Genomic DNA, 17,702 nt, shown 5'->3' with positions numbered 1-17,702 from the left:
ACGTACTAGTGCGCGTCATTTTGTTACAATTCACAAGCGCGCAAACATCTTGCCTGATACGCAGTTTTAGGGGCTTCCCCTTTTCAGCGCTGGGATGTGACTGCCGAGTCAACTTCAAAGACGAGTAGAAGCCGGGTAATTTTGTGCAGTTTGTGCTTGCTCTACTTGATTGTATAGATGATAATAATTATATTGGATGGCCTTGATTCATGGAATACCAGGGAATATTGCACTCGTTAGGGCCAATATTGCACTCATCTTCGATTCGTGCAATATTGGCCCTAACTCGTGCAATATGGCTCGTGCAATTCATGGCTGAACTCACATTCTTTGAACTTGAATACGGATAAATCTGAGTTTTTAATGTTTGGTTCGAAGACACAATTAGGTAAACTTGACATTAATTTCATCTCCTTTTCCGGCATGTCAATTAGTGTGTCCCAAACCTGTCGCAACCTGGGTGTAATGCTAGATTGTAATATGACTATGTCTCATCAAGTTTCTAGCATTTGTAGATCTGTAAGATACCAACTTCGTAATACTGGCTTCATTAGAAAATATTTGAACCGCTCTTCTACCGAAAAATTAGTCCATGCCTTGATATCCTCTAGGCTCGATTTTGGAAACTCTGTCTTATTTAACTTACCACAAACTCAGCTCTCCATGCTACAGAAGCTTCAAAATGCGGCAGCACGCATCATCACACTATCCAAGAAGCACACTCACATCACCCCTATTTTGAGATCACTTCATTGGTTACCAGTCAAAGATCGCATTATTTTTAAGATTTTACTTCTGACTTTTCATTGCATTCAAGGCACTGCTCCTCAGTATAACATTGACTTACTCCATAATTACATCCCTGCTAGATCTTTACGCTCATCCAACTCCGGTTCTCTGATAATTCCAAGATTCACTACAATATGGGGCACACGTGCCTTTGGCCATGCTGCTCCCACCTTATGGAATAACTTACCTTCAGCTGTAAAAAATTGTTCTTCATCAGACTCCTTTAAAAGCAGTCTAAAAACTCATTTGTTTCAAGCCTCAATTTGACTACTCATTACATGTACTTGATATTTGTATGTCCTTCATCTCCTTCACTTTCTCTTCCTTCCGCGCCTAGAGCACTCTGCAGAGTGGATTTGGCGCTATATAAATCATATCAATTATTATTATTATTATTAATATTCCCTGGTATATAGCCATCCAATATAATATAAATATTAGATTACTATGAGAAAAAAAAAAGGACAGGTTGAATTTCATACTATTTGAAGACTTTTACCTTTTCCGGTTGGTAATTAACACAAAGATTATAATTCTCTACGTTTAAAAATTCTCCTTTTTTTGACAAATCGTCTCATATTGGATATTCTCTAGGCGAATATGATGGCACGGTGGTCTCTTTTTCATTGTTGTTTACCTAATGCAATGGCTATGCCGGTGACTATGTCTGATAACTTTCATATTGTCATCGAAGCGCTCTGTGACACATCTTAGTACGTGATGACCTAGAAAAACAAATCGAGCTCAGTCGATCAATTGCCATCTGACATTATGCAGATGACTAAACTCGAATACAATGCAATGAATAATACCATCCAGGAGCGCGTTGGTAACAGGCCAGTTTCGACTTTCTAAATATAACGCCGAGCCTTCAGATGCAAAATTACGATCAAGTCACTTCGGAAAAGTTGAAAATGCGTATGATTATAATCTTATTTGTACTCTGTTTGCCAAGAGAGTTACATAATTCTATTTCTTTTTTTATAATCATCTTAATTTCCGATAGATGACTGTCACTGAAGGCTGAAGCCATTTGCAGCCAATTTCTGAGCTCGAATTAGGGCGATGATATCAGGATTCTTACTCAATCTCTACAGTCTACCTGCACTCTGCCGGTCGTCTTCCGCAGAAGGATACTTAAATTCAATATCTACTTTAAAGAGCGACAAAGGAGGGGATATGGACATGATGGGGACGACACAGAATTACTGAAATGTCATGAGAGTTTCATTCTGTGTGAGCTGACCTAAATACCAACTTGCACAAAAACATCTAAACCTCTGATCCTTCTGGTCAATTTTAGCTTCTCAGTCAACTTGCTCTCGTTTCTGCAATGACTCGTTAATCAATAAATCAAATCAAATCAAATCAAATCAAATCAAATCAAATCAAATCAAATCAAATCAAATATTAACCTTCTTCCCGTTTCTTTCTAACGTTGCTACAGATGTTTCTGGAGTCGTTCGGCTACATGAAGAAACACGCCCCGTCACACTTAGTAACCAGAGAGGAGATTAAGCCGCACCTTGCTAGAATGCAACGATTCTACAACATTCCTGAAACCGGCGAGCTCGACGCCATGACGATGTCGATGATGAGGCGGCCCCGGTGCGGGGTCAGCGACGTCAGCCTGGTCGATATGGCGGTGGAAGGGGGAGACGCCGCGGCCGCCTCCCCTGTCGAGGGGAACAAGTACAATTTGTTCATCCAAGCAAGGCGGAAGAAGAGATACACCCTATCGGGAGCGAAGTGGGGCAAAAACACAATCACTTACAGGTAATAATTATTGTTGAATGGCGGTGTCTAAAACACACAAATATTCAGGTTGTCAAGATAACTGGCAAAAACAAACTGGAGGGGAGGGTACATGAATACAACATTGTTATTTGCGTGTTCATGCTGTTACCAAGACCAAATTCAATTTGCTTTGAAAGGAATTGGAGGGGTGTGGTGGCAATGATCAGCATCCGGAATTTACAACTCAACGGCACTTTTAGGTGATGAATACCAGTGGTGATGTTACAGAGGACTCATATAGTCGATACAACTCACAAACGAGCTGAGGCACTCGCAGCAGAGTTTTTGTGTATTCGACCAGATGCACAGTTCAGTTTATGCCCCAATATGTCCAATTTCAGTTCAAATTTGAGGTGTCGCATCTTGCCTCATTTGAGTTCAAACTGTCGGAAACATGCAACTGAAATTAATTACTAGTAAATTAATCTTAACCTGTATCAACTTTTCATGATAATGACTACAGACCATTCGAACCGGACTTTAACATCACTTTTTAAGAAAATTCCAGACACGGTAGGGCATTGATTTTCTAGGTCAACTAGGCTAATGACAAAAGCGAGATACGAGATTCTTTCTATAAGATATATTACTTTTGTTCAGTTTTTTTTTTTTTGGTTTGATAAACAACAAACAAGCATAACAAAGTTACAATGAATATTACTGAACAATAATATTTGTCTTTGTTGATGCACAAAAATACTAGTAATCGAAACGTATATTCTGATAACATATATGTATAGTACATTATATTGCAACAAATGTTAGTCATTAGAACCAAAGTGGGAGAGCGTAAATCAAAAGCAAGTTGCACTTTTCTTTTCCTCAGAACTGACAGACAATAAAGTGACTTTTTAATAACATAGTCAAGTGCAGCTTTAACATTTGTGATCCCGACCACGATCCGGAACTTGAAATAATTGTTTCAATTTCGATAAATAGCATGATTATACGTGGTAATATATTAGCCCTGATGATCTGGCGTTGTACTGAGAATCCAGGTTCAGCTCTATAGTACTTGGAACACCTGTGGCGCAATGTTGCCTAACCAATTATTAGTATACCTCCTTGCATAGGGTGAGTAATCCGCCGACGCGATGTAATAGCAAAGCTGCAGCTGCTAATAATGCGAAGAGTCATCTTGTATCATTCAACAAGGAGCAGACTTTGCTAAGAAAACCGGGGCCAGGTATTCGTACGAAGACTCGACATAAGGCACCCGTGGGTCGACACGCGTAGGCGATAAGTCTTACAAGAACCATTTGTAATTTAGCCCTTCTCTTCTTCTTTTTTTTCCTGCCAGAAATTTGACTGTAATCGTTTTCGACACGACAGTTTCTCAACATGTCAATACATTCCTTTTTAGGAAATATGGGGCATGTGTTTCGTGATTTCCCTCCTACCAAAACCTCATAGTGTATACAAGGCCTACGTTCTTGAAGCAGATAATGTCGGTGATCATTTCATAACTACACAGCGCTGGGTGAAATGACCACCTACATCGCCGTTTATGCATCTTTCTCTCTCCTCCTCCCTTCCTCTCGTTTTCTTCTCCCTCTCTCTCTCTCTCTCTCTCTCTTCTCTCTCCCTCTCTCTCTCTTTCTCTTCCTGTCCCTCCGCTTTTCTAGCTCTCTATCTTGTTATTTTGGTAGCAACAATTGTTACCCTACAAATTCCAATTCATCAATGTAATCCACCTTCTATGAAAGAAGAAGGTTTATTTTTTGTTTTTCTTGGGGGGGGGGATAATTGAATTTTCGGTCACATCTTTCAGAGAAAATTACTCTTTGGAGTGATGTACACTATACATATGCACAACCACGCACGCGCACCCGTCTGATAAAAACCTCAACAGAATTAATCAAAAACTTTCAAAATTGTTGAAGAATGGAGGCAGTTTTAAACATTTCAATGGCTAACAAAAGAAACACTTTTTCTGCTCTAACCATGTTAGCAGCGATGCTTGTCGACTGTAACTTCTTTTGTGTAATATTTGGTAACATGAAATATCTTTATATCTTTACATGCACAATTTCTAGTTTGTTTGAAAAAAAAAATGATATACATACTATGCTTTATAAAACGAAAATAATTGATTTAGGCAAGGGACTATACGCAGAGTAATGTAATGATCCTGCATGTCCTTACAGCTTCCATTGGGATTTACCGTATATCCCCTGTGCTAGATTATCTCATAATGTATAAGGTGTGGAAAATATGTTTCGTTGGGCCTCATGCAACACCCTTCGTCAAAGTGTACAGAGTGGGATTAAAGGAGAACTACTCCCCTACACATGATACTTTCACTAATCGATTTGCACTAAATTAATGAGTTACGGAATATAATATGTCACCGGCTTTAATCCTGTTAAGAAAGATCCATCAACGTTTTAACAGGAAGCTAAAATGGTGAACGAGTAATCACGTATAAAACAAAAAGAAGAACAAAAATATTCCGGCTTACTTTCAAAGACATCTCCCTATAGATATTTCCAAGAAATATCCGTCAATAAACAAAAGAATGTTATCTTGTGGACCACTAGCATTATTTGTGTTATTGCTTCATGCTAGAAAAAGTGACAATAAAAGTGAAAACGGCACAGTGCCGTATTTGTTACTTGCTCAATTCAAATTCAATTCAAATCAATTCAATTCAATTCAAATCAATTCAATTCAATTCAATTCAATTCAATTCAATTCAATTCAATTCAATTCAATTCAATTCAATTCATTTCAATTCAATTCAATCCAATTCATTTCGATGGAATAATTCATAAGGTGTGAAAAATATGTTCCGTTGTGCCTCATGCAACACCCTTCGTCGAAGTGCACAGAGTGGGATTAAAGGAGAAATACTCCCCTACATATGATACTTTCACTAATCGATTTGCACTAAATCAGTGAGTTGCGGAATATAATCCGTCACCGGATTTAATTAATCCTGCTAAAAAGGATCCATAAACTTTTTTAATAGGAAGGTAAATGGTAAAAGAGTGATCACGTGTAAAAGAAAATTGAAAAAAATGTCGCTTATTGTCAAATACACTTCCTTTCTAAACAATTTCCGTCAATAAAGAAACACATCTTATCTTGTGGGCTACTAACATTATTCGTGTTATTGTTTCGTGCTATACGTCATGAGAAAAGGTGACAATAGAAATGAAAACCGCACAGTGCCGTATTTGTTGCTTGTTCAGTTAAAATTCAATTCAAATTCAATTCAAGTCCATTCCATTCCATTCAATTCAATTCAAGTCAACTAAATTCAATTCAATTCAATTCAATTCAATTCAATTCAACCCAATTCTATTCTATTCTATTCTATACTATTCAATTCGATTCAAATCAATTCAATAATCTATAAGGTGTGAAAAATATGTTCCGTTGGGCCTCATGCAACACCCTCCGTCGAAATGCACCGAGTGGGATTAAAGGAGAACTACTCCCCTATACATGATACTTTCACTAATCGATTTGCACGAAATCAATAAGTTGCGGAATACAATCTGTCACCGGCTTTAATCCTGCTAAAAAGGATCCAAAAACGTTTTAATTATAGGAAGTTAAATGGTGAAAGAGTAATCACGTGTAAAAGAACATAAAAAAGATAAAATCTCGCTCACTGTCAAATACATCTCGTGTTACTGTTCTATGGTACACGTCATGAAAAATAGAAAAAAGAATGCCGATAAAAATGAAAACGGCACAGTGTCGTTATTTGTTACTTGCTCCTCTGCTTCGGTAGAGCGTATTGATTACATAGATATTGGATTTAATCTTGGAACTACGTAGTAACGTGCAGGCACATACATGCAGAGTACGTGGCAATCAGTTGTGTATGATATGACTGCTAACGAATACGCCCATATGTTAGACCTTACACACCCAGAGAACCAACGTTGTTTAATATTACTAGTATACAAAGCGGTTATGTTGCTTTTATTGAGCCTTACATGCCTTCGTGTTGTATAGTTCATCAACACTTTCTCTTCAAAGGCTGCGAAATGAGGATTTACCACACTTCCTTTCCAGCACATTTACGCCACCAATGCTTTCTTTCTCAAATTCCAACCCAAACATCTCACAGATAACCATTAACAGAATATTTTTGTGAGATCCGACATAATGCATCACGCGCATTTCAGCCACATCAGTGTGTTAGATCTGAAACTTTTACATACTCTGCTCCAGATTAACTAGCCTTTAAAATCGTAAATTAGCTAAATCCGGTAACGTTCCCTGAAACCTGCCTTCAACCTTCAAACTAGCAGTACCTAAGAGTTCTGATTCAGCTGCTCAGAACATTATTTCAGAGACATTATATAAAGCTTATTATTTTGGAAGTTAAACAAGGAAAAGCCAAATGTGAATTTGCTCAGTTTTAGATCGACCTCTGCCGTCGATCACGGAGAAAGAACTTTTCCGGTTGAATTTATATCAAGTACCAGATCTTAGCAGCTCAGTGCTTCATTGTCAGAATGAGATAACCATCAAAGCAAAAAGCGACAGCTCGGCACTCTGTACGTGATTCACCGTCGTGAGATTTCCAGTTTCCCTGCGGAGAAACGTAACTTAAATACAACTTTTTCTTTTCGCAAGTCTGTAAAAGATGATAATAATTGTCATGACTGTTGAACGTCAGCAGATCTTCGATCGGATCGTGGATTGTTTTAGGGCACACATTCTGTGAAATGTTCTTAGCTTCGATTCAAGCAATGTAGAGCAATGTAGAGAGGGTATATGGAGCACAGCGAAGATAGCCACGTAAGACTCACAGTTTACCTTGTTGCATTCACATCCTTCACGTTTGTAGGTCTAGAGCAAAAAGATCTTATTTCCCGAGTGTCCATTTTGATGAGTTCGTCAAATTCGTTCGAGAATCTCTTTTCTTTGTCAATTTTAGTTCGTAACCCTCACCAAAAATTTGATGAAGCCACCTCAAGTATAAACAATCTTGTGAGAACAGAACGGAGACATGCAATGGGCAGATGATTTTCGGTGATAAAGTGCACCCACTTAATATAATACTCTCTCACACAAACACTCACTCGACATAAACTTCAGGTGTATAAAAACAAGAGAGCGAAGGCGATAATTGATTATTGTTGTTTTTTGTGTGCTTAATTTCTTTTGCACTTCGTCAAGCGTTCCTCATGATGCTAGAAATATATTCTGTCGCTCATATCTCTCCTTGCCGGCCTCTTTGCGATGTACACCGAGTCGGATAGCCCACTCTAGTGTCACCCTAAATGCGCACGATGAAAATTATCTGTTTCCAAAAATACGTCGACAAGCTTTTCTTAATACTTGCGCTTCTACAGTGAACGACTGGTGAACTTTCGACTCTCCTACCCAGGTCGCTCGGGAAAAAAATCGTAACTCAAACCCATCCTGAACTAAAAGGTAGACGGGGAAGAGCCCCTATCATGTTGATGAGAGCGCATCACCCACCTCATTTCATCATGGCGCGAACCGTTTTTCCGCGATTCCAATCCGACAAAGCAAAGTTTAATAAACCTCATTTCCCACAATCAGCCGGTTTCCGCTGCCTCGTAACATACCATAGAAATAGAGGAAAGTAAATGTAGCAAGTACGAATCCAAAGATGCATTTTGTTCGAATGACATGATAGCAGGGAAACCAATTAGCAGCAAAACATGCGATTTTTAATGACTGTTTCGTTAGTCAGTTTGTTTGTTGCTGACCCGCAAGGTCTTATCTTGGAAAGACACTGAAAAGTTTGAATTTGCAAGTATGCTGATAAGAAAGAGTCATTGTTGCCGCAGTACATGGTTCTAAACAGTTTAATAGCCCTTTAAAGCTTCGCGTGGCTCTGAATCATATCCCTAGATACTTTTCTTTTCATTTTTTTTGTGTATTTTTTCTTATCTCCTTTGTTAGTCCAGTGTTCTTCTCGCCATAATGCCGCCTTCCCATCAAGTACATTAAACCTGGCAGGTGTTTTCCTCATCTTTTGTGAACAATGATGAACATTATTGCAAGTGGACCTACATTTAGGTTTTTTTTTTCTACTCCAGAAAGAAAAGAAGAAAACCGGTCATTTTGTATGGCTCCACACCTGTTCATTTTACTGACGTATTTTCCATTCGATAACCATAGAATTACATGACTCAAATCATCTTTTTTTTTTCTTTTTGTTTCTTCATGCAAAGCCACTACTTGTGGTAATTTTGATCATTTCATCAAAATCGTCTATCACCATTATCGTCATTGCGCAAGTGATAGTTAAAGCAATAGTAGTAGCACTAAAAGTTGGCGAACTTTCAGTAATGGTACAGGTACTAACTAGAAGTTGAAATAGCACTGACGGTAGTATATAGAAGTAGTAGTAGTAGTAGTAGTAGTAGTAGTCAGTAGTAGTAGTAGTAGTAGTAGTAGTAGTAGTAGTAGTAGTAGTAGTGGTAGTAGTAGTAGTAGTAGTAGTAGTAGTAGTAGTAGTGGTAGTAGTAGTAGTAGTAGTAGTAGTAGAGCAGCAGTTGTTGTTGTCGTTGTTGTTGTTGCTGTAATTGTAGTAGTAGAAATATATTAGTAGTTTTTGTACTATAAAAGTCCCGTAGAAGTAGCAGAGTAAGTGGCATCATGTTACTATATATTTTAGTGTAGTAGAAGTGATATTCTGCTACAATGACTCTATTGTTAAAGTGGTTTGATGATTAATAGAATCAAGGTCAATATGAATGTGTTTCGCATATTTCCCTCTCGTCTTTTCCCCCGCCCCAGTTTCGACAACTACACGCCGGACTTGCCGATCAATCTAGTTCGACGATCCGTTCAGGACGGACTGAAGGTGTGGAGTGACGTCACGCCGCTTAGGTTCCGTGAGGTCAGTTACGGGCAGGAACCCGACATCCACATCCTGTTCGCCGCCGGCGAGCACAACGACGAGTACTCGTTCGACGGACCCGGAGGAACGCTGGCACACGCTTTCTACCCCGGCCAGGGACTCGGAGGGGATGCGCATTTCGACGAAGACGAAACGTTCACGGCCGGCACTCACGAAGGTTTGTATACTGATGTGATATCAAAAGCATATTGTTTGTTTGTTTGTTTTCTTTCTTTCTTGTTTTCATCTGACAAGAGAGCGGGGTATCCCATATTAAGGGTACAATAGAAGGGGTGTCACATGAAAATTCAATGTACATCAACAAAATAAATTGTAAGGACCGAAATGGATTGCTCTCGAAGCTAAGAAGCTCTCCCCGTCATTTCCATTTTTTCTTGGCCTTAATTCTATATGATCATCAATATCATCATTATCATTCTTACAACAACGACATCGGGTTAATTATATTCATGCAGAAGGTGTGTACCCAGGGCCCCGTTTTATCAAACGATAAAATCGATTATACATTTCCTTACTACACAGGCTGCATAGACTTACAGTTGAAATCAACTGTCTAGTCAATTGTAACTCTTCACAAAACAGGGCCCGTGTGAATATAATACAAAAAAGAACAAGTTGATATGGAGAGTTACCTTACATCATAATTTTGTAGTTATGATTATACGTTGTAGTTTGAAAGATGTTAACATGGCGGAATATTGTTAGTGTCATGTTACCTATCAATAGACATGCTATCAATGGCAAATTTATACATACTGAGAGGATGAGAATTCAATGGTAAAAGCGATTTAGAAGCTCCTTTAATTGACACCTTTTAGTAATTAGCAAGTTTGTTAGCAAGGTTTTGACACCAAACCTCACCCCAGAAGCGATATTCATGTTGGCAAAAAGGATACTGCTGTTTCATGTTCGGGTGTGAACGTGACGAAATGACTCTTAAATATGAAGAGACATTTGGGGTTCAGTTAAAGGATTAACACGTCAGCAAGCATTCAGATAACATGAGCACATGTGCACACATCACCTCTCAATACCGGTTACGCATGGAGTCCATTCGTGCGTCGCTCCAGATCGGTACAACCGCGTTGCCATGGCGATCTCAATTACAGGGAAATTAGTAAATCCTTGGGAGAAGGGGGCGGAGGAGGGGGGTAAGGGAGCCAGGATGACACCATTCTCAGGGAAGAGACGGGGGCGGAAGTCACCTCCTCCTTTGCCCAGGAACGTTAACCCAAGCAAGCCGAGGGGGATTCCAAAACTACCGGTTCTGTCAAAGGCCGATTCTCACTTTTAACGACTGGGGAGGACCAGAAGAACGGGGGTTGATGAGGAAGCGAGGAGAGCACCAGACATTTTTAGCACGAATGTCAAACGGCATTAAACCTTGAGTCATACATGTGTATAGTTGATAAAATGGCTGTCCCCTTCTCAGCTTCGCCGTCACTCTGAATACACAACGACTCATCAGTGCTGTGAAGGAACTTTTCGAGTAGATTGCTCTGTTATACAACACTGCAAGGGGGTTGGAAGAAAGGGGTGATCAGAACGATCTTTACTTTAGAACAATTAACATACCCCATTTATACAGGAAATGAATATGAAAGTGACAAAAATATTGACTTGGCTTTTTAGAAAATCGAACATTATAATGCCACTGAAATGAGTAAACTATGATTGCCAAATTTTGGGAGTACATTCGTTCCAAATATTAATACAGACATAGATGTAGCGTATCTTCCAATTTTGCCGTCTGCGGTAGTCCATTTGCTACTTTTATTCTCCTTTGGAATCACACAGTCTCCAAGTTAAAGATTGATGGAGTGGCTCCAATTTCGCCTTATACAATGGTCTGCTACCAGATCGTTAAGGATGCTCATAGAGAAGATCTGGTAGCGCATGTCCAGCATTTTCTCATAAACTTGGTTGTTCTGCTTGTCTAGATTTTGACTTAACTACTGGTTGCACAAACAAAGATTTTTTTCAGATAGTGAGGCTGGGGTACACAAACTAGGAATAATTATGTTAATTATTTTCATATTTATACCAGAATAGACTTGTGTCTGGGAATTATCGTAACCCTTTCTCACCGGCTCAACTCAGATAGAAAAATACCAATTTTCCCGAAAGATTCACCTGACGAGCATTTTCACCCGAAATTCACATGGAGCATGAAATATCGCTATTATATATACATGGAAAGTTTCGAGAGTTTGGTGAAAAAAAAATGAAGGAGATACGCTAAGGTAAACTTTCGGGAGTTTTTGTCTTTCGCTTAGCACGGTGATTCAATGACCGTTACAAATTCAAATGCCTTTGCTTCTTTTCGCGGAGTTTATTGCACGCTATCGCTGATCCCTGGACCAAGCAGGACCATCCAGTTCAACCTGCTACATACTTATTTCATCGTTAGAGGGCGCTGATATTCTGGGAAGCCAGACTTGATTCACTGCAGCTCCATGATATCACTATGCTCACATTGCCATTCCCTCCTATTATGCTTACCTCCTTCCAGGCACAAACCTATTTTTCGTCGCTGCCCATGAGCTGGGCCATAGTCTCGGCCTCGGCCACTCTGACGTAGCAGGGTCGTTGATGGCGCCCTATTACCAAGGCTATCAACCTAACTTTCGGTTGCCGGAAGACGATCGCTTGGCCATCCAAGAACTCTATGGTAAGTATGGCCTACTTGGGTGTTTCTATCTCATTTGTTGATATTTCAGTGTCAAGAGAAATAAGTTACAATTTTTGTAAGTAAAGTGACACAACTTTGCTTCCTATCGTTCCAGCGTCAAAGGCTAGAATGCGATCAGATATATTGGAAAATCCAACGAAATATAAGCACACTAGAATCTCAATAATCCAGTCACTTTGTTGTGTTTCTACAAGTTTGCCATAAAAATCTTTGTTGGTAAAATGTTCATCATCAATCAAACCTGAATCTACACAATTTTCTATGATTTTTTCTTGTTTTGTTTTAATGTCATCATTTAGATACCAATCTATAAATTGGTTAACATATCTGTGCATTTGTGGTGCTTTTTTTTTCGGACTGGAAGCTAAGAGTGAATGTGCAATTATTTGTCTTTTTCACTGAAAAAAAAAAACAGGTCCAAATCCAAATCCCGTTCCACCCTATCGACCGACCAGAAGTCCTTACTACCCAGGACAACCGACTCAATATCCAGGAGGAGGAGGAGGAGGAGGTGGAGGAGGAGGAGGTGGAGGAGGAGGAGGCAGCATCTGCAGTGTGACCTTTGACGCCATTGCCAGTTTGAGAAACGAACTCTTCCTCTTCAAGGTAGGTGGGAATGAGTGAGCTGAAAAGAGAACTCCCTCTAGATAATCTGCTGTTGGAGATTCTATTTCAAATAGAATATTAAAGAATGCGCGTTTAAACTGATGGGATATACATACATAAATATGGTCCCATTGTAGGAGAGCTTCACGATCTGTTAAACTCACAAAAAAGCAACCAAACTATCAAACAAATCTGCAGAAGTTGAGAGGTTCCTCAATTCCAGTCCTAACTGATACAACATTGTTTGTTCAAAATATTGATGAAATTCTTCCGTCGAGTTTTTTAGATTGCATCTGATTGAAAAATTGCCCCATGTGCATCGATTTAATAAGCACTGAATCGATCAGTGTTTTAGTAGAAGCCATGATAAAAGAAACCATGGGCGTACATAATACTCAAGCACGATTCCTGATCATCGGTACTGGAGAGGCGTCTTATCGACCAGATCACCGAGCTTCCAGCTAGTGTTGGTTTTAATAACATGCAGCGAGTACTGCGTAATATCATTCAAATTGACTAAGTTCTTCCGTGGAATTGTTTTTATTGAAACTAATTGTCAAAGCGGGCAGAAGCTCGGAGGTCCGGTGATCACTGGGTATTGGGTTCGAATCCTGCTGGAGTTTGTTTGCCCATGATTTCTTTTATCATGGCTACTACTGAAACCCTGATCAATTCAGTGCTTTATTTACGTCGATGTAGGGCAATGTAGTGTAAAGATTATCTTATCATGCTTATTTCGAAAGCCTTACAAATTGAAAAATCTGAGCTATAAGCTCATTTATGCCAAAACGCAGGAGTGTTGGAGCAACCCGTTCAGTGAAGAGCAAAATAACATTGTGATATTCTTCATAATGATATATAAAAGGAAAACCGTGATTGTAACAACACAATTTTCAAAACTCTGATATGATTAATTAAGTGTACAAGTATTTCTTTTATCCATTGAATATCACTATGCTACACAGACGTTTGTCTGTGTATGTTTGTGTGTGTATTTTGTTGTTGTTGTTGTTGTTGTTGTTGTTTTGATTGAGCCGGCAGTGTGTAGTTATTGATTTTTTTTTCTTCTCCCTTTAAGGGTGCTGACATGTGGCGGATTGGGAGCAACGGTCAGATGTTTCCCGGCTATCCAATCAGAATCGCCTCCTTCTTCAGCAGGGCACCTAGTAATATTAACGCCGCTTACGAAAAACAAGACGGAACCACTGTCTTGCTAAAGGGTGAGGTTCTTATCCCGTCCCGGCAATGTGATTGGCGAGCTTTAGATCTGCGAGGCGAACGCTAAGACGACGTAACCTCCGGGGGTTGAACAATGGAAAGAGCTGTCTCGAGCATGTGTATAACGCAATGCTTAGTGTAGTTAGCGTTCGTGTCGCAGATGTAAAGGTCACTGCTATGTGTATGATGTGAGACCATGATAACAACATGTTAAGCTAAGAGTAGAAATGCAAATGATAAGCTCCAAGGCTGACTATATATCCTCAATAATGAACTAATTTCTTGTAACATACTATGAGAACATGAAATCAAAGTCAGATGACAATTCATAAGTTATCTATATATACTTTATGCTCGATATCTCAATATACGTTCGGTTTTGCTCTTTCCTGTGAAGTTCTAAAGAATATATCAGAGTATTGAAAGGCACGAAGATGTGGTTCTGAAGATTATGTGTAAGATTAAGCACGTTTGTACTCGAAATATTTTTGTCGCAAGGACTTACTGATTCTGATATCGTTGCTTTACTGGTGATGAACGCGTCTGTTTTCTAACTCTTTGCCGGACATGATTGTGTCTGACAAAATTTGCGCAAAGGGATACTATGTTCTTTCTTTTGTATCCAGAGCTATGTATGAAAATTGATTTGATTGATTTTAATTTTATTTCTGAATTTCTTTTTCCATACATAAATGAAATAAAAAGTCAATTGAATTGTTCAGAGAAGATTTTAACCATTGTCTGACTTCATAGTCAGAAATATTCGATGGAAAATGACGTAGTTCTGTCACCTATCTCTACAGATCGACTTCTGTAATTGTCTGGTAAGTGAATATTGAGTGAATATGAAAACCTGGATCCTGTTTTAAGATCTCTCCACATGAACTTCATAACGCAGATTATGCAAGTACCAAGGGTTCCAATGACGTAATGATCTGCTTTGTAGTGAGTAGGATTCGTTGATTCTCTGCTCAACAGGTTCAATGTATTGGGAGTATAACGGGTTGAACCTCAAGCCCGGTTTCCCGCGGCCTCTCAGAGTCATGGGGTTGCCTAACAACATAGAGGGTGCCTTCAGCTGGCCGCCCGACCAGATGATCTACTTCTTCCGGGGCGAGGATTACTGGGGAATGTTCAGCTACCAGATGGGAGTCGATCTGAACGAATATCCACGAAACGTGCAGGATGATATACCGGGACTTCCCCCTCGAATCGACGCCGCTTTCTCATCCAAAGGTATGCCACCACGTCCTCTCACAGGACATCTTTGCAAATTATCTCTTAGATGATTCTTGTGTTTACTATTGCATGCGATGAGGTTATACTCATGCTCGTAATGTCTATTTATTTATTTTTTAGTTCTATATTCCACGTTTTAACAAATAAACCACAAACATAACAAGAAATTACAAGACTGAATTGTAGACTACAACAAATAAGAGAACGACGACATGGGAATTTATGTTGAAACTACATAGGTTGTTAATCGACTATTTGCCAGAATATTTATGAAAGCAATTATTATTAATACGTAAAGAGGTTACGAATGATAATTCAGAAAAATAATTCTAGCCCTCAGTGACAATATACTGAGTTTTGAGTGCTAAACGTTTTGAAATAATATTGCTGCATATGATAATTGACTACAAAGCAGATGATATAAGAATCTTTTTTTTTTGATAGTTTTGGATTACCTAAAGGGTGTGTACAGTTCTGGTCGAGGTGAGGATTTAGCTTTTAATGTTTTGCGAGATATTCAGAAACCATTCTATGAGATGTCAAAGAGCGTGGAATTCTAAGGGGTATCAAAAGTTTATTTGATGAAAATCGGTTTTGATGTGGCCGAGATATCTAAAAACAAGGTGAAACAAGGAGATCCTAATAAAGTTATGGCCTGTAGTCTTTTATTATTATCACTTTTTTGGATATTTCAGCCATTTGAAATGAATCCTTCTTAAAATTACATGCTCTTTCATATTCAATAATAGGTTTCTCATTATCTCACTTAGGAATGTAAAAAACATGAATCCCCACCTAAACCAATACTGTACAGCCCCTTTAATCATTCATCCGTTTTATATTCGATATTTTTCTAGATTATTTAGACTGTTTTGTGTGCTATGTATTTATGATAAAGTAAACACATAAGTGTAGTGTTAGATTACCATTGTGTATCAAACTTTCTTGTACATATGTTGATGTTATGAATAAGAGAAAAACCAATATTATATTGTTTGATATCAAAACTAAGCATTCTTTGCGTCGACGTTAATGAGTATGATTGCGTGTGACAATGTAAATGGTTTGCTGATTTTGTTTTGTTTTGCTTTTGTTTTGTCTTGTTTTTGGTCTGTTTTTCATTCCCTTCCTCATTTTGTTTGTAGGATCGACATACTTTGTCAGGAGAAACAACTACTGGCGCTATAACCACAACACTGGTGCTCTCGATCGCGGATTCCCACGAAATTTTCACGCAGACTGGCTGGGCTGCGGTGGCAGACGACGCATGCGACTTATGAGTGGGCCAACTAACTCCACTTCCAAGAGTTACAACGGCGCGTCCGTAACGTTCTTCCAACCAATCACAATAGTCCTATCGGTTGCAGCGACCATCGCGACTAAACTATTTATTTTGAAAGATGCGCATTATATATGATACTCAAAACAATGTCATGGAACTGAAAGACGATAATCAGATGTGAATCTTGAATTCAACGTCAATTCTTCAGTGAATTTAATGCTACATAAAACATACAATCATCGATGAATGCTTCTGAAAAAGTGCTCAGCTGACGTCATTAAATCCATGGAAGTACAACTAACTCCATGTCCAATCTACTGTAAGTTTGTAGTACGGAACTGCTGACAATTCCTTCTTACATGCTGGATTATTTCATAACTGCCTCAAGTGTAGCATGGAGGTATTACCAGGCGAGCTAGTACATACTTGGATATATCCTCTTATGTGTAACAATATGTGTTTTGCTAGCAGTGATTTGTTGATGGACGGATAGTATTACAACCCATAGATATATTCTTTCACATCATGGACCATTCTTTTCACTGTCTTTCAGTATTACGGAGATAATAATCAGATTCTTTGAAAATCTATTCCTATGCATCATTTTGTGTCAGTACATGAAGTACATCATAGACTGGCGTAGCCAGGGGGGGGGGGGGGGGGGGGGGGGCGATGGGGGCGGTCGCCCGCCCTAAGATTTGGACCGGGGATTTGGGAGGCGGAAAAAAAATGCGTACATACTGTATGCATGCACATGAAGCGGGTCTCCTTTGCAACCTTTCATCAAATAAGATATTTTTTTTGAATATTTCACTCAAAGTGTGCACCAGATCATTGAATTTCAATTCAAAATATGCAAAATCTCTCGTGCTTGGGAGGGGGTATCCCCCTCCCAAACCCTCCCCCTCTGTGCTTCTTTCCCTAGCTAAGTACACTTTTTAGATTTACAAAAAATTCTGAATAATTCTGAGTGCACAAGACTTATCACTTATATTCCGAAAACTGAAGGTTCCCTCATGTATAAGGGGAATTTCCCCTTTTAATCGACCCTTTCCTCCCTCAGCCCCCCCCCCCCCCCCCCCCCCATCATTTTTTTTCTTTGGTGATTTCGCAAATGTTGATTCCATCAAATATGCGTATACGAGATATCTCAATTTCAACCCTAAAAAGATAAAGGCTCCATCGGAAGGGAAGGGTGGAGATAACACTCGCCCACG

At 39.1% G+C, this 17,702-nt stretch overlaps 1 protein-coding gene across 1 annotated transcript; it reads left to right on the top strand.

Annotated features, from left to right (window-relative positions):
- Positions 1 to 2,236: 2,236 nt before the first annotated feature.
- LOC139735192 (matrix metalloproteinase-18-like) lies at positions 2,237 to 16,620 on the top strand. Its single transcript, XM_071645952.1, has 7 exons — positions 2,237 to 2,565; positions 9,325 to 9,605; positions 11,961 to 12,119; positions 12,556 to 12,746; positions 13,825 to 13,966; positions 14,943 to 15,200; positions 16,349 to 16,620. The coding sequence occupies exons 1-7, from the start codon at positions 2,237 to 2,239 to the stop codon at positions 16,618 to 16,620; spliced, it is 1,632 nt and encodes a 543-aa protein (XP_071502053.1).
- The last annotated feature ends 1,082 nt before the right edge of the window (positions 16,621 to 17,702 follow it).

This window comes from Diadema antillarum, unplaced genomic scaffold, assembly GCF_040938485.1.
Source record: "Diadema antillarum isolate AM-2024a unplaced genomic scaffold, OU_Dant_1.0 seq00000565_RagTag, whole genome shotgun sequence".
NCBI classification, from domain to species: domain Eukaryota; kingdom Metazoa; phylum Echinodermata; class Echinoidea; order Diadematoida; family Diadematidae; genus Diadema; species Diadema antillarum.
This window is presented reverse-complemented; position numbering and strand designations above follow the sequence as displayed.